The sequence below is a fragment of the Otolemur garnettii genome, unplaced genomic scaffold, assembly GCF_000181295.1.
Source record: "Otolemur garnettii isolate 467f Iridium unplaced genomic scaffold, OtoGar3 scaffold00003, whole genome shotgun sequence".
Lineage (NCBI taxonomy): Eukaryota > Metazoa > Chordata > Mammalia > Primates > Galagidae > Otolemur > Otolemur garnettii.
In genome coordinates this window covers 43,186,360-43,208,887 of record NW_003852398.1, presented here as the reverse complement: position 1 = coordinate 43,208,887, position 22,528 = coordinate 43,186,360, and the positions used below count along the sequence as shown (strand labels likewise).

Here is a 22,528-nt window from a genome sequence, read left to right as displayed (position 1 = left end):
AATAAATAAATAATAAAAAGAAAGAGGAGGTCTTTTGTTATAGTAGGATATAACATTAAAACACATTATCTATTTTTAAGTTTAAATAAATCTATGAATGAAAGGTCACTAATGAATTAAGAAGACTTTTTTTTAATATGGAAAAGCAATGGCTTGGGAGTGCAATCAAACTGATTTCTAATTCTACCACAGCCAGTGACCTTAGGGATGTTACTTAACACATCTGGGTCTTAGTTTTCCCCCATATAAAGTGTGGGGACTGACTAGATCACTAAACTGCTCTCCAGCTCTGGTTGTTGTATAGGACATTACTGTCAAGCATTCCCTAAGGTCCCCTTTGAGACAGTGTGGTAGTCTATTTATGACAGTCACTTAGGTGGAGAGTAATTATTAGAGAAGAGGGATAAAGTAACAAGAAACCTGTAGAATGTGCCTTTGGTGCCAGTATTTCCATGAGAACTGTCTGTTCATTGAACTATTATTTCCTTTATAGGCCTTCTGCTGGGGCACTAGCAATAAACAAAATAGACAAAGGCTCTGCCCTCATGGAGTTTATATTCTAGTGAGAGATGAATAACAAATATTAATACATAGTATACTAGGTAATGATCAGTGGCAGATAAAAAAATGGATAAGGCAAAAGGGAGTTGGTGACGATGGTGGCATTTGAGTGGAGACCTGAGAGAAGTGAGGGAGCCAGCCATACAGTTGTCCAGATGAAGAGCATTTCAAGCAGTCCAGAATCTCCAAGACGTGTTTAACCTGACAGCTAGAGGGGAAAGTGGCAGAAGGTGATCTCAGAGAGATAGCAGGAACCAGATCTTGCTTATCCTCTTGGGAAAATAATACTTTCATTTAAAGCTCCAAACTTACCAACACCTAATTTAAGACCAACATCATGAATGAAATCTCAGCTGAAAATATAACTGATTTTGTCTAGCACTGACTCAGATTCATTTATTAAAGTACCCCATTTAAATGAAAACCCAGATAGTATTTCCCCCCATTTTTCCCAGAGGGTTTTTCAGTACCATATAAGTGTGGATCTATACAGTCCCCTTAGAAAAGGAATACTGTCCAAAAATAGGTAATTAAGGTTCTGAAAAACCAAACAAAAATCCCAAAGGATAAATTTCAAATGTCTCATCATAAAAAACAATAGGTAAGGTAATAAATATGTTAATTAGCTTGCTTTCTTCCACCCCTACCTCCCTTTGCCCTAGAGTGCAGTGACATCATCATAGCTCATTGCAGCCTCAAACTCTCCCTGGCTGTAAGCAGTCCTCACACTCTGGCCTCCCCGAGTGTTAGGATTACAGGCATGAGCCTTGGCACCTGGCCTAATGAGCTTGATTTAATCATTCTGCATTGTGTGCAGATATCAAAACATCACATTGTACCCCATAAATATATACAATTCTGATTTGTCCACTGAAAATAATATTAATTTACAAAAAACTGCAAATTATGAGAAAAATTTACTCATCAAAATCAACAAAATGTCGAAAATGAAGAAAAAAGAACAAAATGAACCTAGAGAACCCTATTAGATCTCAGTAGCTCATTCTACTGAGGGAAGTTTCTTTACTTTTTCCTTTTTTTTTTTTGTAGCAACAGAGTTTCACTTTATCACCCTCGGTAGAGTGCTGTGGCGTCACACAGCTCACAGCAACCTCCAACTCCTGGGCTTAGGCAATTCCCTTGCCTCGGCCTCCCAAGTAGCTGGGACTACAGGCACCCACCACAACGCCCGTCTGTTTTTTTGTTGCAGTTCCACTGGGGCCAGGTTTGAATCCACCACCCTCGGTATATGGGACTGGCGCCCTGCCCACTGAGCCACAGGTGCCACCTTCTTTACTTTTTCTTAGAATAGTTATTTTGGCATCTTAGATAATCAACAAAAAAGAGGACTCTAAAACCTGGGCCTTATTAATGAAGGGTTTTTTGTGTGTATGAGTATCTCAAAATAGGGTTAAAATTATATATATACTTTCTGTTCTCTACAAATAATGCTTTCATCACTGGGCCACTTTTTAAGGTAGCAGGCACTAATTTAAGACCAGCCTAGTGGTCTGTGATTACAGTATTAAGGAAGAAACAAAAGGATGGGATTATTCACAATCTGCATACCTTCATATTTACTATTTATTCATATATAAAATAAGAATACTTGATATTTCTGTGGCATGAAAAATTAATATGTCTGTTGTCACAGATCAGTTCAGATTGGCATTTGTGGGTCAGGGTGCACTTTGTAAAATCATTAGGTGATACCAGAATGTGAGGGTTAACTCTTGAGTTTCTGGTTTTGCTTTTAGTTTATTGTAAGGCTCCCATTAGAGACTAATTTATTACACCACTTTGACTTGCTGTAATAATTTAATTTAATTTATTTTAAATAGAAGTTTGGAATTTTTCTGCAATAAATTTGATATTTTTAAAAAGATTCAGTTTAAGTTTTATTACATGAGAGATGTCTGCAAAAATAGATGTGGAGCCATTGTCTGCTGTACAGGCAGTGTTTATTAGCTAGAATGGCATCTATAAAATGGGTTTATGGTTTTTTTATCTTAAACACGTAGCATTTGGCTGAGTGGTAGGCTTTCTTTCTTTTCCCTTGTAATTTTTTTTTTGAGACAGAGTCTTACTATGTCACCCTCAGTAGAGAGCTGTGGCATCACAGCTCACAGCAACCTCAAACTCTTGGGCTTAAGTGATTCTCTTGCCTCAGCCTCCCAAGTAGCTGGGACTACAGGTGCCTGTCACAACACCCGGCTATTTTTTGGTTGTAGTTGTCATTGTTATTTAGCAGGCCCCGTGCTGGGCATGAACCCTGCTAGCTTCGGGTGAATGTGGTTGGCGCCCCACTCACTGAGCTATGGGTGCCGAGCCTTCCCATGTAATTTTAAAAATATTTTATTTTTGAAATAATTTTAGGCCTAAATGAAAATTACAAAAATAGTAATTAGACTTCACTTATGTCCTTTACCTGGCTTCTCTTGGTGTTAACAATTTATATAATCACAATATAATTATCAAAACCAGAAAATTAATGCTGGTATAATGGCACTAACTAACTTATAAACTGTATTTGAATTTCAGCAGTTTTTCCATTAATGTCCTTTTTCTATTTCAGGATCCAATCCAGGATCCCACATTACATCTACTTGTTATTTCTCTTTAGGCTCCTGGAGTTTGTTTTTTTTTTTTTTTTTTGAGACAGAGCCTCAAGCTATCCCCCTGGGTAGAGTGCCGTGGCATTTCAGCTCACAGCAACCTCCAACTCCTGGGCTTAAGTGAGTCTCTTGCCTCAGCCTCCCAAGTAGCTGGGACTACAGGTGCCTGTCACAACACCCGGCTATTTTTTGGTTGCAGCCATCATTGTTGTTTGGCGGGTCTGGGCTGGGGATTCGAACCGGCCACCTTAGCTGTACGTGGCTGGTGACTTAGCCGGTTGAGCTACAGGTGCCGAGCCAGCTCCTGGAGTTTGTAACAGTTTGTCAGACCTTGACACTTTTAGTGAATATGACCCGTTAATTTGTAGGTTACTTTTGCAAACACCGCAGTAATTATTACTACAAGTAAGATCTACTAATAGATACTAAAAGGTGGGCAGAAGTTTGAGGAGAAGCAGGGTATTTTAAATAGTCTGAATATATTGCTCCTAAAGATATTTTGTTAATTACAAAGAACAAAATAATAACTTTACAGTGGAGAAACTTGACTGACCATCACCGTAACTAAGTGATTGAGGGTTAACATCACCAGTATTACAACATATTGACATCACGTACCCTGTAAAGCCTACAGTGTCACTTTTATGGTATTCTTCCTCAAAATATGTAACCTCAGTCTAATTAGGAGAAACCTCAGATTAATTTTAATTGTTTTCTGTTAAGGCAAAGTATAATTGATTTGAAAGAAAAGGAAATACCAGAATTAAGAAACAAACTGCAAAATGTCAATAGAGACATACAGCGCCTAAAAAATGACATAGAAGAACAGGAAACGCTCCTGGGTACTGTAATGCCTGAAGAAGAAAGTGCTAAAGTATGTCTGACAGATGTTACAATTATGGAGAGGTTCCAGGTAAGTTTATTGTAGTTGAAGGAACAATAAAACTTGTTCCCTGGCTTGAATATGAAGTGTTAGAGTGTTAAAAACAGTATTCAGGGGGTGGCACCTATGGCTCAAAGGAGTAGGGCGCCAGTCCCATATGCTGGAGGTTGTGGCTTCAAACCCAGCCCCGGCCAAAAACTGCAAAAAACCAAACAAACAAAAAACAGTATTCAGGTAGAGATTGTATTTAGATTTCTCTATCGTGAATTTCAGGTAGCCTCAGGGAGCAACTGCTTGGTTTACATTACTGTGCTTAAAATTTTTTGTTTATAAATTATGAAAATTAAGGCATAATTCTGGTTTTTTATTTGTAGTCGTTTTCCTCTTATTTATATCATTTGAATTGCTAAAATTTAGTTTGACTTTTATCTTGTTAAACTTTGCTAAAATCATATCTGGAAATGGTTTATAAATTTAGTTTTGTTTTGTTTTAGACAGGATCTTGCTCTGTTGCTAGGGTCTTAGAACTGTGGCTTTATCATGACTCACTGCAACCTCAAACTCCTGGGCTCAAGTGGTCCTTCTGCCTCAGCCTCCTGAGTTGCTGGGACTACCAGCATGTGCCACATTGCCTGCCTTGCTAATTTTTCTATTTTTTATAGCGCCAGGGTCTAGCTGTGTTGCCCAGGCTGGAATCAAACTCCTGACTCAAGTTATCCTCTTGCCTTGGCCTCCCAAGGTGCTAGGATTATAGGTGTGAGCCACTGTGGCTAGTTTAGATTTTTAAAAATAATTGATAATAGTAATTAATTCTTAAATATTTCAAATAGTGATAATGTAGCAAGTTTCTTAAAGGAAATAACTGTGTTCTGTTCTTAAGATGGAACTTAAAGATGTTGAAAGAAAAATTGCACAACAAGCAGCTAAGCTACAAGGAATAGACTTAGACCGAACTGTTCAACAAGTAAACCAGGAAAAACAAGAAAAACAACACAAATTAGATACAGGTAATATAATCTGTTTCCTCGAGTACCCATAAAGACTTTGATATTACCAGTTCATGCTTTTTATGGTAAATTTTATACCTGTTACATGGACAGTGAACTGTCTGTCTTCTTTCCAGCTTATGGTATAGTCACCGTTTTCTCAAAAGCATCACTTCTCCTCTTTATGTCCTTGCTTTGCGCAACAGATTTTGAATGGTAGGTGAGCTATACTCCTCAGTCATACCTGCCCTGTGAGCTTTACCTGTGAGTGGCCAAGAAGGGACATCAGGCAACTTGGAGAATGACAGGGTCTTTGTTATATGTTTGTTGCAGTGGTTGGGGCCCTGAGAAACTCAGCCTTAGTGGATTCCAATACTAGAAGGATGATATTAATATTATTTCCATTAATCACTGTGTTAATATCTTTTCTTCAGTTTCCAGTAAGATTGAATTAAATCGTAAGCTTATACAGGACCAGCAAGAACAGATTCAACTCCTAAAAAGTACCACAAATGAACTAAAATCAGAAAAACTTCAGATATCTAGTAATTTGCAACGTCGTCAGCAGCTGGAGGAGCAGACTGTGGAATTATCCACTGAAGTTCAGTCTTTACACAGAGAAATAAAGGTAAGAACATTTATACATGTTTGCTTTTAAAAATTAGTGCATATATATGAAAGGCTCCTCATTGATTTAGTGACCAGAGTTATGATTGTTGTGAGGATCAAATGAAAATGGTATAATCATTCTTCATGTGTTTCTTTTTTTTTTTTTCTTTTTTTTAATTGAATAGTAACTATGTACATTAATGCACTTCTGGGGTACAGTGTGGGGTTTTCACACACAATCTGAAACACTTCCATCAAGCTGGTTAACATAGCCTTCATGTCATTTTCTTAGTTATTATTTTAAAACGTTCACATTCTACTCTTAGAAAGATTCACTTGTACCCTTGTAAGACCTCAGAAGTGATCCCTCGCTCCCCTCTCCCTCCCCCCTCCCCGTATTCTTAGGCTGTTATTAGGTTATAGCTTTCATATAAAAGGTATAAATTAGTTTCATAATCTTCATGTGGTTCTTGAATGTTGTAACTTGTACTAATAAGAAAAAATTCTGGAAGAGTTTGGCTGTGATAAGGAAGAACTGGTAGAGTGGTTAAGTAGTGAACTTTATGTTATTGGAGGTGATCAGGTGGTAGTTGTACAACCCCAGATAAGGATTCCTGCCTGTATGGGAATTTTATCTTATCAAAAAATCCTGTATTCATGGCAAACAGTCATAGCACTCTTTCCATTGTATTATAGATGTAGTCTTGGAATCCTTGCTAATAAAGTGAGCAGTTCCTAAATGCATTTGCCATTTATCTAGATACATCAAATCTAAGATGCCACCAGTTAAGTTACAAACAGTCTTAGAAACAACAGTCTCATCTAGGTTTTCATAATTACACATGCTTATTCATTAAGCACTAAATATGTCACTGAATCTACTGTGTTTCCCCCAAAATAAGACCTACTCCCAAAATAAGCCCTAGCAGGATTTCTATGCATTTGTTAAATATAAGCCCTACACCAATAATAAGACCTAGTGATGGGCGTGGCCATGCATTTCGGGGGAGCACAGTAAGGAAGACTGGAATACCTTTTATCTGCCACAGCTCATTTCTCCAAACCGTTTGCGCGGGTAAGTGTGTGGTAACCGTGGTCACAGGCATCCTATTGAATGGCTAGGGGAAAGGAGTTCACACATCACTAGCGCCAGCCCCACCAACAAGGTCAGCTTCCCCTGTCAGGTTCCAGAAGAAGCTGACTTAACTGTATTTGAATAAATGTAAATTGTTGTATTATACTTAATAAAAATAAGACATCCCCTGAAAATAAGCCCTAGTGTGTCTTCCTGAGAAAAAATAAATGTAAGACAGTGTCTTATTTTGGGGGGAAAACGGTATAATCATTAATTGTTGAAAATGTTTCTTGATTTCTTAGATAATTTTGGGTTATAAAATATCATAGATTTAGATACATAGTATTACCTTGTATTTGTATAATTTTTTACTTTGACATTAGACTGTGTCTCAGCAGCCCTGTTGAGATGGATGACTAAATCTCCTTTTTATAGAAAAAGAAATTGAAAAAAAATTGAGATTTACAAATGTCCCATGAGTTGCCTAAGTTCATGCAACTAGTAGGAGGCAGGGTTGATTTTTAAATAGATCTTCTGATGCTAAAGACATTTGACTTCCTGCCACACCATACCACTTCCCAGTGGGATAAAATATATCTTCACACCACTTCCCAGTATGATAAAATATATCTCCATTTAAGTGTAATACTGAATAATTGTATCTACCTTTGTAGAGTCAGTCAGTCTTTCAGGATCGTAAAGTGCTTGAGGATCCTTATTTTTAACAGTGGTTATCATATAATTATGTTACAGAGGTGCTATAAAGGATAAATAATGGAGACTTCTGATTAGTAAACTAGTTTATTGCTTGTAAGCTCCCTTCCTTCCAGAATAGGTATAGACACACCAACATCACCATAACAGTACACTTTTATTACTTTCATTATATTTTCCACAAAATGTCTGCTTAGTCTTAGCAGACTGAGTTTAAGGACAGAAGTCTTTTTACCACCATGTACCTGTCTGTAAAAGAGAATCCTGTACTAGATGAGCTTTCCTATTCTTTGATCACACAGAGCTGACATGGGACCCTATAAAATCATGATAACTCATGCCTGAAACCATATGCTAATCTAATTGGGAGCACATGGCAAATAGATTAAGAATCAAGTTAGTGTCTGAGTCAGTATAGCATGCATCGTGGTTAAGAAAGTAAACTCCAGAGCTAGACTGGGTTAGAATCCTAGCTGCTTCATTTATTGACCCTAAACAATTCATTCCCTTTGCCTGTTTGCTCATTTTAAATATTGAGATGAAAATAAATGTGTCTTCCTCACAAGGTCATTGAAAAGAGCAAATGAGTTGACTTTGAAAATCTGGCACATAAAAATGCTTTTATTAAAACTATAAAGTCTGACACCTAAAATACAATAACGGAATATTACATGAGATTTTATGTTTTTTATATTTTTAGGATGCTAAAGAGCAGGTGAGCCCTTTGGAAACAACATTGGAAAAGTTCCAGCAGGAAAAGGAAGAATTAATCAACAAAAAAAATACAAGCAACAAGATAGCACAGGATAAAGTAAGATTTCATTTATAGACTTACCTAGCAATACCTATATTAAACTTATGGTTAGAGCACCATGTTGGAAACTAATGTTTCACATGAAATTAAATAGAGTGATAAGATAAATAATGTTTTCAGATTTAGGATATAAATTAGACATTAGGACATTAGAAATTATTATAAGAATAAGGATTTAACTTTATAATTATTTTGTTTCTTGATCTAAAAATAGTTAAAAATTGATACTGTCAGGGGTGTCAAACCTTTTTTCTTCTTTGCTGCACATTGGAAAAAGAAGAGTTGTCTTGGGCCACACATTAAATATGAAAACACTTAATGAAAACTGATGAGCAAAAAGAAGGTCCGTGAACAATTTTTATAATATCAGATGCCATAAGCAGAATAGTCCTTACATAATCTGCATATGGCCTGCAGGCCACAGGTAGACACCCCTGGATTTGTTTAAGATTATACAATATGGTAGAAATGGTAAATGGAACCCAAGGTTTATAACTTCCAAGTCAGTGTTTTACTATGCTCTCTCCTATTAAGTGCCCTGGTCCCAACTAATGTAAATTTAATAAATATTTTTCTACAGCTGAATGATATCAAAGAGAAGGTTAAAAATATTCATGGTTATGTGAAAGACATTGAGAATTATATTGAAGATGGGAAAGAGGACTATAAAAAGGTAATTTAAAACTTAAAATTACATATTTGGTTATACTTTTATTTCATATGCCTAAAGAATTTCCTTTTTTGCAGCAAAAAGAAACTGAACTTAATAAAGTAATAGCTCAACTAAGTGAATGTGAGAAACACAAAGAAAAGATAAATAAAGAAATGGGAATCATGAGACAAGATATTGATACACAGAAGGTAAGTCATTTTTGCTTATGGTATCACTTATACCTGTACCATTCTTTTCTAAGGTTTTCAAGGGAAGATTCATTGAATAGAAATGCAAACCATAGAAAAAAGCAATTTCAATAAAAGATTCATAAAATTTTAAATATAAAGTGATAGAATTAAAAGCATCCTTCTCCCCTTCTCCTGATTTCCAATCTCACCCCTAAATGTCTTTACTATTACAATTTCTTGTTTGTTATTAAAAGTTTTTTATTCATACTCCATCAGATAGATAGATTGACAAGCGATTTAGGAGTGTGTGTGTTTAAATTTAATTTTATACCAAATATATTCTGTACCTTTTTTTATTTAACATAATTTGATCTTACACGTCAACTTACAGATATGTCACTTTCTTTTTGATGATTATAAAATAATACTTTTGTGTATATGCCATAACTTTGGTTGATTATTATTTCCTTATTGCCAACTGTATGGCAGTGACTATCCTATATGTATCCATTATCTTTTCTTACTTATATCTTTATATAGGATAGATTCACAGTTCATAAAAGAGAGATCTAGGTCTAATGATTCTTAAAAGTTACCTGTAAAGAAAAGTCTTTATATTTTAAATAATTTTCCAGTTGATTTTTATATCATTTATTTTCTCTATTAGGGAACTTGATTTCCACAGTAAGATTAAAATTACATTGAGAAGTTATCTTCAGCATGTCTTATACAAGCATAGTAGTTAATACCTTTATAAAGCTACACCATTTTTCTGTTCTGTTTGGGCTGTTTTAAACAAAATTTGCTACCTGAATGCTTTAATCACTTGGTCCTAAGGAGTGATTTGAAGATTAGCTAGATCATTTTCTTCTGGGTCTCTGGCTATTAGCACCAACAATTTCAAATATGTAAAATATCAGTCAGAAGTAAATCAAATTTTAAAAAAAGTAAATCAGATCTTTGGCTGACTTAGTAAATGCCAAATCACTATATAAATTATGATGCCTATATAACAAAATGCTTAATTATCACTAGCTTATGTGGGTTGCTTATATAAAATCATTATCTGTAAATCAGTAACAGCTCTCTATATACAAAGATTGTTAAGATTTACAAATTTATGGCCCTTTTCAAGATGATGGTCTAAATTTAGTGGAGCTGATGGTATTAGTTTATTTTGTTAATCTACTTTATTCCAGAAATAATTTAAGTTATATACAGTAGAGCAACAATAAATACATTTTAAATAATGGGAAATGTAGAAATAAAGACAAGAAGGTAATGAAACCAGGAGAGAAGTAAGTGTATAAAAAGCATGCCATAAAGTCTGATGTGCTTGCTAAAGATTCTAGTAGTCAAATGAAGAAAGGAAGTGAGTTGAGATTCACATTGTATCAAAGACAAAAAGAAATCATTTCCCTGTTCTGAGAACAGAGAAAAATATCTCTATTCACAGAAAGGAGAACACTGTATAGTCTCAACAAATTGATAGGCCTTTTTTTCCTTTATGGTATATTTCAGTATCATTATCCCCTAATGAGGTTCTGTGGAGGGTGATGTGATTGAAGTTTGAAATAAACGTTAAAGAGTGTTTAGAGAGCAAAGGTTCTTAGATAGGGGCACCCATCAAAATCTTCTGGTTTTTTTTTTTTTTCGATCCTAGATATAAAACTAAGTACATTGAAGACAGATGCTCAGAAAACAACTTGTATAAGAGTGTTCATAGCAGCATTATTCATAATAGTCAAAACATGGAAACTCTCAAATGGCTTTCAACTGATGAGTAGATAAGCAAAATACAGTACATCCTTATGATGGGGTATTATTCAGCCATAAAAAGGAATGATACATTCTGCAACATGGGTGATCCTTAAAAACCTGCTAAGCAAAAGAAGCCATGTTACAGAAGACCACATATTTTGTATGATTCTGACTACTTCTGTATATGAAAATGTACAGAATCAGCAAATTCCAGAAATAGCGGATTAATGTTTTCAGGGGCTGGAGGGAAGTGGTAAAGAGGGAATAGAAAGTGACAGCTCATCTGCAAATGAATATGGGATTTCCTTTCGCAGTGATTTAAATGCTCTGCAATTGAGTAGTGGTAATAGTTGTATAACCTTCTAAATTAACTAAAACCACTGAATTGTACACATTAAAATGATGATGTTTGTGGTTTATGAATTATATCTCAAATTCTAAAAAAAAATCACTTAAGTTATTAAAAATATACATGTATGTCTCCAATCTAGACCAATAAATCAATTTCTGGGGTGTGGTCAGAGCTATGTATGCTTTGTTAAAGTTCCTTAAGGGTTTTGAGGTATCTCTATCTGGGTTACGCATTAAATATACAAACACTAACAAACACTAATGAAAGCTGATGAGCAAAAAAAAGGTTCTGTGCATAATTTTCAGGATATCCACCACCACAGATAAGCAGAAAAGGCCCATATACTCTGCATGTGACCCATGGGTCATAGGTGAACACTCCTTAACTATCAATCGTTGAGGCAGAGTACCTGCATAGTTTCCAGGCAGTCTTCTACAAATGACATTATTCTCCACCAGACTTTTCGTGAATATTGGATGGTAGTTTGTTCAGTATGCCACTCTGTCACAGGAATCTAGAGTGCAGCTAATATTTATGTTTCTAACACCTGCATGCATCAGAGCTGGATGATTGGGGTTAATGTTGAAGAGCAAGGAAGCCTAGCTTCCACAGGTATCTAGCTCTTAAATACCTGGGGAGCTCGTTTACATGCTTACACTCTAGTTAGCTTAGTCCACAGAATGAAATAATTGGGAATTTAATAATCTGCCTCCTTCATTTTTGAGATGAAGGAAGGGAACTATAGGTGACCTGACCTGCCCAAGGTCACAGAAGTAGTAATTTGTCCTTATGCTGTTAAATTTCTAATAGAGTGGAAAACCAATTTTGATGTATTGCATCTGGTATTCTTTACCTTCTTTCTCTGACAACTTTAGATTTCATGGACTATAATTGGAACTCTAACTATCACATACTTAAAGTACAAAGGACAAATTTCATCCAAAAGGCATTTTACTGGTCCCATAGCGCCCATAGCTCAGTGGGTAGGGCACCAGCCATATACACCAGGGCTGGCAGGTTTGAACCTGGCCTGGGCCTGCTAAAAACAATGACAACTGCAACCACAAAAAGAATAGACGGGCGTTGTGGCGGGTGCCTGTAGTCTCAGCTACTTGGGAGGCTGAGGCAAGGTTGCTGTGAGCTGTGACGCCATGGCACTCTACCCAGGGTGACATAGTGAGACTCTGTCCCCTCCCTCCCCCACAAAAAAGGCATTTTACTAGTAATTACTGAGCCAGACACTATGCTGATTACTGTATATACACTAACTCCTTTAATCTTCACAATAGCTCTTTATGACAGGTGGTACATCATCACCATGTTACTAGCAGTCTGAGGCTCAGAGAATTTATTAATTTACCTGTTTTCCAATTTAAAAGTTATAGCACTGATATTTGAGCCTAGATGTATTTAACTTCAAAGTCTGTGCTCTTTAACTCCTGTGCTATGTGTTGTCTTTCAAAACTAAAGAATAATAGAAGCTGGCTTGAAAGAAATTCCTGGCTTTCTGGTGATCATGTAGGTAAACAGACAAGAAACAATACTTTATGCCAAAAGTCAGTCTCACCTAAAACTATGATAGCACTTTAAAAAGTCCTTTCATGCATTCATGAAAGCAAATTCAAGTGTTACATAGTATCAGATAAGAGCAAGCAATGATACATTCCCATGTTCCTAATAAGAAAAAAGTGTAAACAGTCTCCTATGGCAAAAGCTTAGAGAGTCATAGCACCAACTCAGATATGTTAGATTGTCTTAGTAACAAAGGACATTTGCAACATATCATTTCAGTCACGTTTAACTGCATGTAATAATGCCTTTAGCAGATAGATATAGTCCTCCCTTGATATCTGCAGGGATTAGCTCCGGGACCCCCACAGATACCAAAGTCTAAGATGCTCAAGACCCTTATATAAAATAGCATCTATAATATTTGCATATAACATCTAGATTATTTATAATACCTAATACAATGTAAATGCTATGTAGATTTTATACTGAATTTTTAAAATTTATATTTTTATTATATTGTTATTTTTTACAGTTTTTTTCCAAATATTTTCAGTTCACAGTTGAATCTATTGATGTAAAGGAAGGTTGACTGTATATTTACGTTATTATTTCTAACGTAAATGAAAAATAGCTTTATATTCTGTTTTAAAAAAACTCTAAAAATAGTGATTCATATATGGGCAGGTTTGGATATGAACATTAAGAGAGAGAAATTCCTGGCTTCCTTCTCATTCCCACCTAACCACTGGCCTTTAATATTGGCAAAAAGATATTGCCAAAGATCTGCCCCTCCCTCTTCTCATGTCACTGAGTTTATCTCAGCTGCATGGTCTATTGCAGGAGACTCCCAGCTCCATCTTTGAGAAGTCCTGACTCTGAATTTAGAAAGTTTTCTACATACAGACCTTTATGGGCCAAACCACCATTGTTTCCGCAGAAAAAAAGTTTTGTCTCTAAATTTCAAAGAGTCAGTTTATAAATTGTTCTCTAATGTCTGTCTCTCGACAACATAGTCCATCATAATCACCAGGAAAACTACTGAAATAATTGTGGTGTTGTAGCTGCTAAGTGATTGGATCTTTCTTTTCAAGGACAAAGATACTCAACCAGGACAGCCAGTTTTTTAAATTTCAGTTCAGTAGCCAGGAGCTTATGAAAAAGCTTATAGGTATATACCACTTTTGTGGCACTTTTTACTCATCATTGTCAACCCAAAGGTAGAGGTTGTATCTGACATATTCTTACAGTATCTAACAGTCATGATATAAGTTAGGAGACAAATGGAAGAAAAAGTAGGGGGAGACTTTGATAGTATTGATCTCTTGTGATCTTTTAGATTAGTGAGGCTCCATTGTGGTGTAATGCCACATGGTGTAGGTATTAAAGATTAAAAATGTCTAGCTTTTTTTTTTTATTTCATCATTTAAAATTTCTATTTTGTAGGTTTTGTAATGAACATGACTTAATAGTACTTTAGTAGACATTTTAATACTTTATAAGTAAATAGGTATATAAAGATACATGCTCAAATCACTTATTTTGGGACTCCCCATCAAGTGTGAGATCTGTTTTTTTGATCATGGTTAGGAAAGGGCAGTAAAAGCTGTATTACCAGAGATGTTGCACTTGTGACTCTGAATGGGGAAGGACTGTTCAGATTAGTCAGATTCTTTTTCACTGGGTTATTGTCCCTTTGTTGAAATTAATATGATTCTGAATAAGCACTGTCAGCACTTGCCAGTTATGGATCTCATGTTAGTAACTCAGTTATTTTTGTTAACTGACTTAATATTTACATTTAGATACAAGAAAGGTGGCTACAGGATAACCTTACTTTAAGAAAAAGAAACGAGGAACTGAAAGAAGTGGAAGAAGAAAGAAAACAACATTTGAAGGAAATGGGACAAATGCAGGTTTTACAAATGAAAAAGTATGTTTTAAAAAATAGTCCTTAGTCTAAATAAAGGTTTTTATTATTGAAATGGGAAGAATATTAAATATCTGTTTTTGAAATAATTCAAACCTCAGTCTAGTATCCTTTGAGACTTACAGGAAGATGATCAGGTTTTGATACAAGTATTTTTCATGACCTTAAGAATTAAATTACTGGGGAAGTAATGTAGAATTGGTAATCACCATGGTGATGAGCAGTAGTTATTCAGTATTAAACATGCCAAGTCCCCAGATATCTACTAACCTAATGCACAGAATGGTGGTCCTGACCATAAAGAATGGTGGTCATGGAGCTTGCTTGGATCAGTCTGTACTGTTACCAGTGGAGTTACTGCCAGAGTGATGTGTCAGTGAGCCCAGTTGTAATTTTGTTCCCACCAGAGCATTTTATTTCCTGATGAACTTGATTCTTCCTTTATCTGTTCTTACTGGTACCTATTGTAGTTGCTACCTTTCTAGTAAAGCAGAAAAAGATTTTGTTCCTACTGTGTCTGCCTTACAGTTGCCTTAGGAATTCTTTAAGAACCTGGTTAATGAAAAGGGATTAAAGGTCTGGTCTAAAAGGTTGTACTAGCCCTAGTCCTTAGGTACTTAGATTTTTTAACCACTTCAGCTGGTAAATTCTAAGCTTCTCATTCCTGTAGATTTTTCATTTGGCTTCTTGAATTTATACAGAAATTTGAATCAAAGAATGCTTAGAAAACTAAAGAATATAATGAGGTGAAGTTTTAAGTTAATTTATAAAACCTAAAAAATAGTCCTATGTTATTGTAGGTACTCTTGGTGTAGCTATTTAAAATCTCTTTCATATATCAAGGAAATCAGACTTTGTAACTGGAAGAGCTTGTTGTCTTCAGCCTCTTCAATTTTTTATGCCTTAGGACACTGAGACCCAGAAAAATCACAAAAGAAATGATGAAACTCAGGAATTCGATCCTTCTATCCTAGCTCCGAGTCCTCAGCTCTTTAATGTCATAGATAGCATTAATGCTTTCTTTGACAAGCTGAGAAAGTAAAGCTTCTAGAAGAAACTTTTAAATGAAATAATTTTTTCTTTGCTCTAGGACAAAACCAGGTACTTTGAAAGTTCCTTCTGTGATAGGTACATAACTATGATTTTTACCTTCATCATATTACTAGGAACAACTTATCTTTTTCAAACCTTCAATCAGAACATGACAGAAATGTCAGCAAAACATAATCAGGACAACTCTGTGAGGATGTCCATAAACTTGAGAGCAATAGTTGGCACATAAAGAGGGTTTTTAATAAATGATTGGTAAATAAATTAAAATTTTTAAGGCATACTTTGAAATTTTTATACTCTGCCAAATAATCAGAAAAATTTGGATATTTTTTGTTTTATGAAGTTTTTATACTTGGGAAAGAGAAATTTCGTTTTCAAAGAGGAGTCAAAATTTTTAATAAGTTTTAGTGCAGAAAATAATTTAATTTAGATAAAATTATATTGTGTCTTTGACATTGTAAGCAAAAATGATGCCTATTATTCAAAACTTCTGAGTGTTGGTAGTTGTCCATTCTTAGTTCACAATCAGAAATTTGTGAATTTGTAATTGTAATGACTAAGAATGCATTACATAGTTTAGTCATTGTTTAATACTCAGGTACTTTCTCAGTGCTTATATGTGAGGTTTTCATATTTAGCATGTGAAAATTAGCAATTCAAGGCCAAGCATGTCGGCTCACACCTATAATCCTAGCACTCTGGGAGGCCAAGGCAGGAGGATCACTTTAGCTTAGGAGGTCAAGACCAGCCTGAGCAAGAATAAGACCCCATCTCTACTAAAAATGGAAAAATTAGCCAGGTGTTATGGGGCGAGCACCTGTAACATTAGCTACTTGGGAGACTGAGGAGAATCACTTGAATCCAGGAGTTTAGAGTTGCTATGTGCTAGGCTGATCCCATGGCACTTTAGCCAGGGACAACAGAGTGAGACTGTCTTAAAAAAAAAAAAAATTAGCTATTTATAAATCTATGTGCTACAGAGATTTGGAAGGAAGAGAATTTTCTTTAGTTGAAGGCTTAAATACAAATCAAGGTGAGTCTCTTACCATATACTGATTGCTATGGAGAATGACACCTAGCTATCTAAAGAGATCTGTGACTTTTCCTCCTAAAAAGTTGTCCTTATTTGTCTTGTTTCCCTTTTATAGTGAGCATCAAAAGTTGGAAGAGAACATAGAAAATATAAAAAGAAATCATAGTTTGGCATTAGGACGACAGAAGGGTTATGAGGAAGAAATTATTCATTTTAAGAGAGAACTTCGAGAACCTCAATTTCGTGATGCCGAGGAAAAGTATAGAGAAATGATGATTGTTATGAGAACAACAGAGCTTGTGAACAAGGATCTGGACATTTATTATAAGACCCTTGACCAGTAAGTATTATATAGGAGATTTTGTTCCCATTGAAATATCAACTAGCATATATAAGTCATCTTCCCCCTTTTTTTTTCTTTTCAACTGTGATATTTCATATATAGCATAGACTAGCTTAAATTATGAAATTAAATATCAACCAAGTGATATCTATTTTTTTTAGAGAAAACATGAAACATTTTATAAATAGGCTGTATGTGGTAGTTAAAAGCCTCAATAAATTCTCAATGCTCAGTAAAATAGATAATACTCTTTGACTATAATGAAATGAAGTTAACATTTAATAACAAAAGAATAGCCTAAATTTCTAAATAAACTAACCACTACTAAATTACCTTTGGGGCTCGGCACCTGTGGCTCAAGTGGCTAAGGTGCCAGCCACGTACACCTGAACTGGTGGGTTCAAATCCAGCCCAGGCCCGCCAAACAACAATGAAGGCTGCAACCAAAAAATAGCCAGGCATTGTGGGGGGCGCCAGTAGTCTCAGCTACTTGGGAGGTGGAGGCAGGAGAATCGCTTGAGCCCAGGAGTTGGAGGTTGCTATGAGCTGTGAAGCCACGGCACTCTACCCAGGGCAACAGCTTGAGGCTCTGTCTCAAAAAAAATAAATAAATAAATAAAAATTACCTTTGGGGTAAAAAGGAAGCCAGAAAGGATATTAAGAAATTCTTGGGGTGGGGGGGAGGGAATGACAAAATAGTAATTAGGAAAAATTTATGGCTCACAATTAAATCAGTATTTAGATATAAACTTTTAACTTTATATACATTTAAAGGAGACTGGAAATGTTAAATACTTAGCTTTTTATCTCAAGGAAATAGAAAAGCAACAAATCAAAATCCAGAAAATTTAAAAGAATGGTGGTCAGGCCCAGTGGCTCATACCTGTAATCCTAGCACTTTGGGAGGCTGAGGCAGGAGGATGGTTTGAGACCAGCTTGAGCAACAGTGAGACAAAAAAGTCTCCATCTCTTGTCACTGTCTCAGTTAGCTGGGCATTGTGGCAGGAACCTGTAGTCCCAGCTACTCATAAGGCTAAGGCAAGAGGATCACTTGAGCCCCAAAATTTGATGTTGCAGTGAGCTTTGATGACACCACTGCACTCTAGCCTGGGTAACAAAGTGAGACCCTGTCTCCAAAAAATGAAAAGGATAGTGAAAAATAAAGATTAAAAACATAAAAAATGGCTCGCCACCTATAGCTCAACCAGCTAAGGCGCCAGCCACGTACACCTAAGGTGGCAGGTTCGAATCCCCAGCCCGGACCCGCCAAAACAACAATGACGGCTGCAACCAAAAAATAGCCAGGTGTTGTGGCGGGCACCTGTGGTCCCAGCTACTTGGGAGGCGGAGGCAGGAGACTCGCTTGAGCCCAGGAGTTGGAGTGTGCTGTGAGCTGTAATGCCACGGCACTCTACCCAGGGGGACAGCTTGAGGCTCTGTCTCCAAAAAAAAAAAACAAAAAAACCATAAATCAAGAAAATACAGATACTTTCAAAAACCAATAAAACTGAAAGCTGGGTCTTTGAAAAGACTGATTAGCTAGACCATAGTGGGACTTACCAATGGGAAAAAAAAAAGAAGGAAAATATGTAAATAAAATATTGATATTACTGATATCACATAATTTAAAAATAATAACAATGGAGCATATGAATAACTCTGGCATTTAATTTGAAAACCTAGATGAAATAGATAAATTCCTAGATAGAAATTCCGAAATTGGCTTAAGGAATAGAAAACTTGAAAAGATCAGTAAGTATTAATAAAACTAAAGTGCCTCCAAAACTTCAACCCAGTCATGGGCCCTACTTCCTCTTTTCTCAGGGAAACAGCATCTCTCTTTCCTGAGTGGAAGTGATGGTGCTGTCATCCTGGCAGAGAGCACAGGACTCTGTGGGCATGTGTAATGCCCCATCATTCTGCATATTTTGATCAGTCCAAGGATGCACAGTTGTGCCTGGCATCCTTTGGAGGACTGATGTGAATACTGAGAGAGTTTCTCACCTTCTGATAGAAAATAATCAGGTAGAACCTGATAATCAGAAAATAACCTGGAGCTACCAGGGCCACATTTGTCCCCACTCTACAGACAGAATAAAGTAGGAAAGAAGAGCTATGAAAGAATCAATAAATAAATAGATCTGGTGACCAATTTGGGACCCATAGATTCCACCATGCCTGAAACTTTCTCTGTGTTTTAGAACTCTTATTCCTGAGACCCAGTAAATATTCCTTTTTGCTTAAAAAGAGAAGTTACAAAATTAAATGATAAAGCATATTAATATTAAGGAGTATTTATGATACCAGATCCCCCTGGCCAATCTGAGAACTCTTATCATTAACTGGCATCTACTTAGATGCTCTTAGATGCCCTTATCTCAACCTTCTGTCATCCCTGTTCCCTATAATCAGTGATAAATATTTTGCCTCCTCTGCTTTTTAAAAAAAGTTTTATCATATGTATATTGTTTTGTGAGTTTTTTAGAAATGGTATCATATTCTGGGTGCTCTTCTAGGATTTGCATTTTTGTTTCATTTGATTTTTACATATCCATGCTGCTTATAGTTGTAGTTCATTCATTTTCACTTATGTATAGAAATCTACTATGGGGAATACACCACAGGGTATCCATTCTCCCACAGTTGGACATTTGGGGTTTTTTGCAGTTTGGCCGGGGCCAGGTTCAAACCTGCCACCCTGGGTATGTGGGGCCAGCATCCTACTCACTGAGCCATAGGCATTGGCCTGGAATATCTAATGTTTCATATGCAATGACAAAACTTACTGAAAAAGTACCAGATTATTTATGTTCTATAGAAATCAGTTGAGCATTAAGTTATTTTCATGAGTGAGGGATAACTTATAAAGATTTGGAACTAAATAATATATTGCTGGATTCTGAAGAGCACATTATACTCAATGACTATGACATGCATACAGAAGGATTACAGCCAGGAGATACAACCAGTACTCACTGTGATATTCCTAATTACATTGTTCCTGAAATTTTAAGAGAAGATTATAGGGCTGGGCACGGTAGCTCACTCCTGTAATCCCACTCTGGGAGACTGAGGCGGGCAGATTGCCTGAACTCACGAGTATGAGACTAGCCTGAGCTACAGCAAGACCTCGTCTTTAAAAATAACCAGGTGTTGTGGTGGACGCCTATAGTCCTAGCTACTCAGAAGGCTGAGACAAGGGAATCACTTAAGCCCAAGAGTCTGAGATTGCTGTGAGCTATGATGCCATGATACTCTACAGGTATGACAAAAGTGAGACTCTGTCTCAAGGGAAAAAAAAAAGAGGGCTCAGCACCTGTGGCTCAAGTGGCTAAGGCACCAGCCACATACACCTGAGGTTGTGAGTTCAAATCCAGCCTAGGCCCACCAAACAACAATGACGGCTGCAACCAAAAAATAGCCGGGCGTTGGGGGAGGTGCCTATAGTCCCAGCTACTTGGGAGGCAGAGGCAGGAGAATTGCTTGAGCCCAGAAGTTAGAGGTTGCTGTGAGCTGTGATGTCACTGCACTCTACCCAGGGCGACAGCTTGAAGCTCTGTCTCAAAAAAAAAAAAAAGAGAAGATGGTTATGGTTTCAGTGATGACTGGTATGTTCTTGGTGTTTGAGATAATGATAGGAGCTTTCCATTTGATATTGTTGGGAGCACTGATAACCTAATCAGAACACAGAGTATTCTCTTCCAAGTTATTCTGGAAAAACAAATTGACATACCATGTTTTCTATAAAAGTGGCATGTATCCCGAGTATTCTCATTCAATGTTTTTTTTTTTTTTATTAAATGATAGCTGTATGATAATGCAAACATGGGGTACAGTGTATTGTTTTCATATACATTTTGAAATACTTTCATCAAGCTGGTTCACATAAATTTCATGTCATTTGTCGAGTATTCTCAATGAGAATCCAAAGGAACGGTTAGGTTGTAATCCTCTCTGTTGCAGGAGAGGAAATTGAAATTCAGCATTTGCTGAATTTCAGGGACACCATTCTTCTGAAATGTTGATTGAGATATGATGGAGCAAGAAGCAAGTGGTACCTCCCTTTAAACCAAGTATCTCTGGCAAATTTGGTTTGTACTACTTTGATTCTCAGTTGGTGAACAGTTCAGTTTTACACATTTTGGGCAGACAGGAATTACAGATGATGTCATATATCACCATATGGAAGGCATACTATATAGCGCAGAAGACCTACCATACACTTGAATGGAAAATTGCTCAAAAAAGGAAAAAATAGAACTGTGCAGAAAAAATAGTACTATTTTTATTTCTTACTGGAGAGTGAATCTCACGGTTACTTTTTGTGATCTGATTTAAATAATGAGGCATTCATTATGAAACTTGTAAGCATTCATTCTGTGTATTCTGTGGATGAAGAATGTGTATTTTTCCTTATAATTTAGTATATAGGAAAATAATTTATTTTCTAAGTAGAGTATATTAACTATGCTCATTTCTTCCCCATAATCATATTATCTTATGGACCTTGTTTATGGAGTCCTTTTTTTTGAGATAGCCTCACTTTTTGTCGCCCTTGGTAGAGTACTGTGGTGTCACAGCTCACAGCAACCTCAAACTCTTGGGCTCAAGTGATCCTCTTGCCTCAGCCTCCCAAGTAGCTGGGACTATAGGTGCCTGCCACAATACCTGGCTATTTTGTTAGAGACGGGGTCTCCCTCTTGCTCAGGCTGGTCTCAAACTCCTGAGCTCAGGTGATCTATTGGCCTTGGCCTCCCAGAGCACTAAGATTACAGGCATGAGCCACCTTGCCTGCCTATGGAGTCTTTAATAAAGTAAACATGAATGTTAAAAAAAGAAATCCTTCTTTATTCTTATATTTTCTTCTAAAAATTTTAAGCTTTGTTTTTCACATTTACGTATTCTACGTTGATTTTTTTTCCCTTATGAATAATTAACTGTTCTGACTCTGTTTATGGAGTAGTCAGTCCTTTGCTATGTGTCATTTCTGGCACATAGCAAAATTCCATAAGGGCATAGGTTGGTTGTAGGTTCTCTGTTCTACTTCATTGGTCACTTTGTCTCTGTGCCATTAGCCCCACTGTCTTAATTACTACAGCTTTGTATTCTGCATATAGGAGATTTAACTTTACCCAATATATCTGTCTTTTAACTGGTGAATTTAGTCCTTTCATATTCATTAAGAAAATAATAACCCCAAGTTCATTTCTGCAGCAGATTACACGTTGAGCATTCTGATTTTCAGTTCCATCTTTGTTTCTGTCATATAAAAATTTTTCATTCTTTCTTGGGAGTTTAGCTATGACTTTAAAAGAATTTTTGTTATAAATCCATCTAACAGTTCCCGTTGTTTGTGGCAGAAGAATAATCAGTTACTTTAGATTTTACTTATTGTGGTTTTTTCTGAAATGGAAAATATCCTCCTCAGCACTAACAGAACTACACAA

The 22,528-nt window shown here is 36.2% G+C and overlaps 1 protein-coding gene across 1 annotated transcript in view; it reads left to right on the top strand.

The window, feature by feature from the left end:
- RAD50 (RAD50 double strand break repair protein) overlaps positions 1-22,528 on the top strand; it is an 81,385-nt gene that overhangs the window by 39,448 nt on the left and 19,409 nt on the right. The window contains exons 14-21 of the mRNA XM_003782207.3: positions 3,900-4,089; positions 4,940-5,066; positions 5,480-5,673; positions 8,144-8,254; positions 8,838-8,930; positions 9,005-9,118; positions 14,528-14,655; positions 16,854-17,078. Coding sequence (XP_003782255.1) covers positions 3,900-4,089; positions 4,940-5,066; positions 5,480-5,673; positions 8,144-8,254; positions 8,838-8,930; positions 9,005-9,118; positions 14,528-14,655; positions 16,854-17,078 — 1,182 coding nt within the window. The remainder of the gene's footprint in view (positions 1-3,899; positions 4,090-4,939; positions 5,067-5,479; positions 5,674-8,143; positions 8,255-8,837; positions 8,931-9,004; positions 9,119-14,527; positions 14,656-16,853; positions 17,079-22,528) is intronic.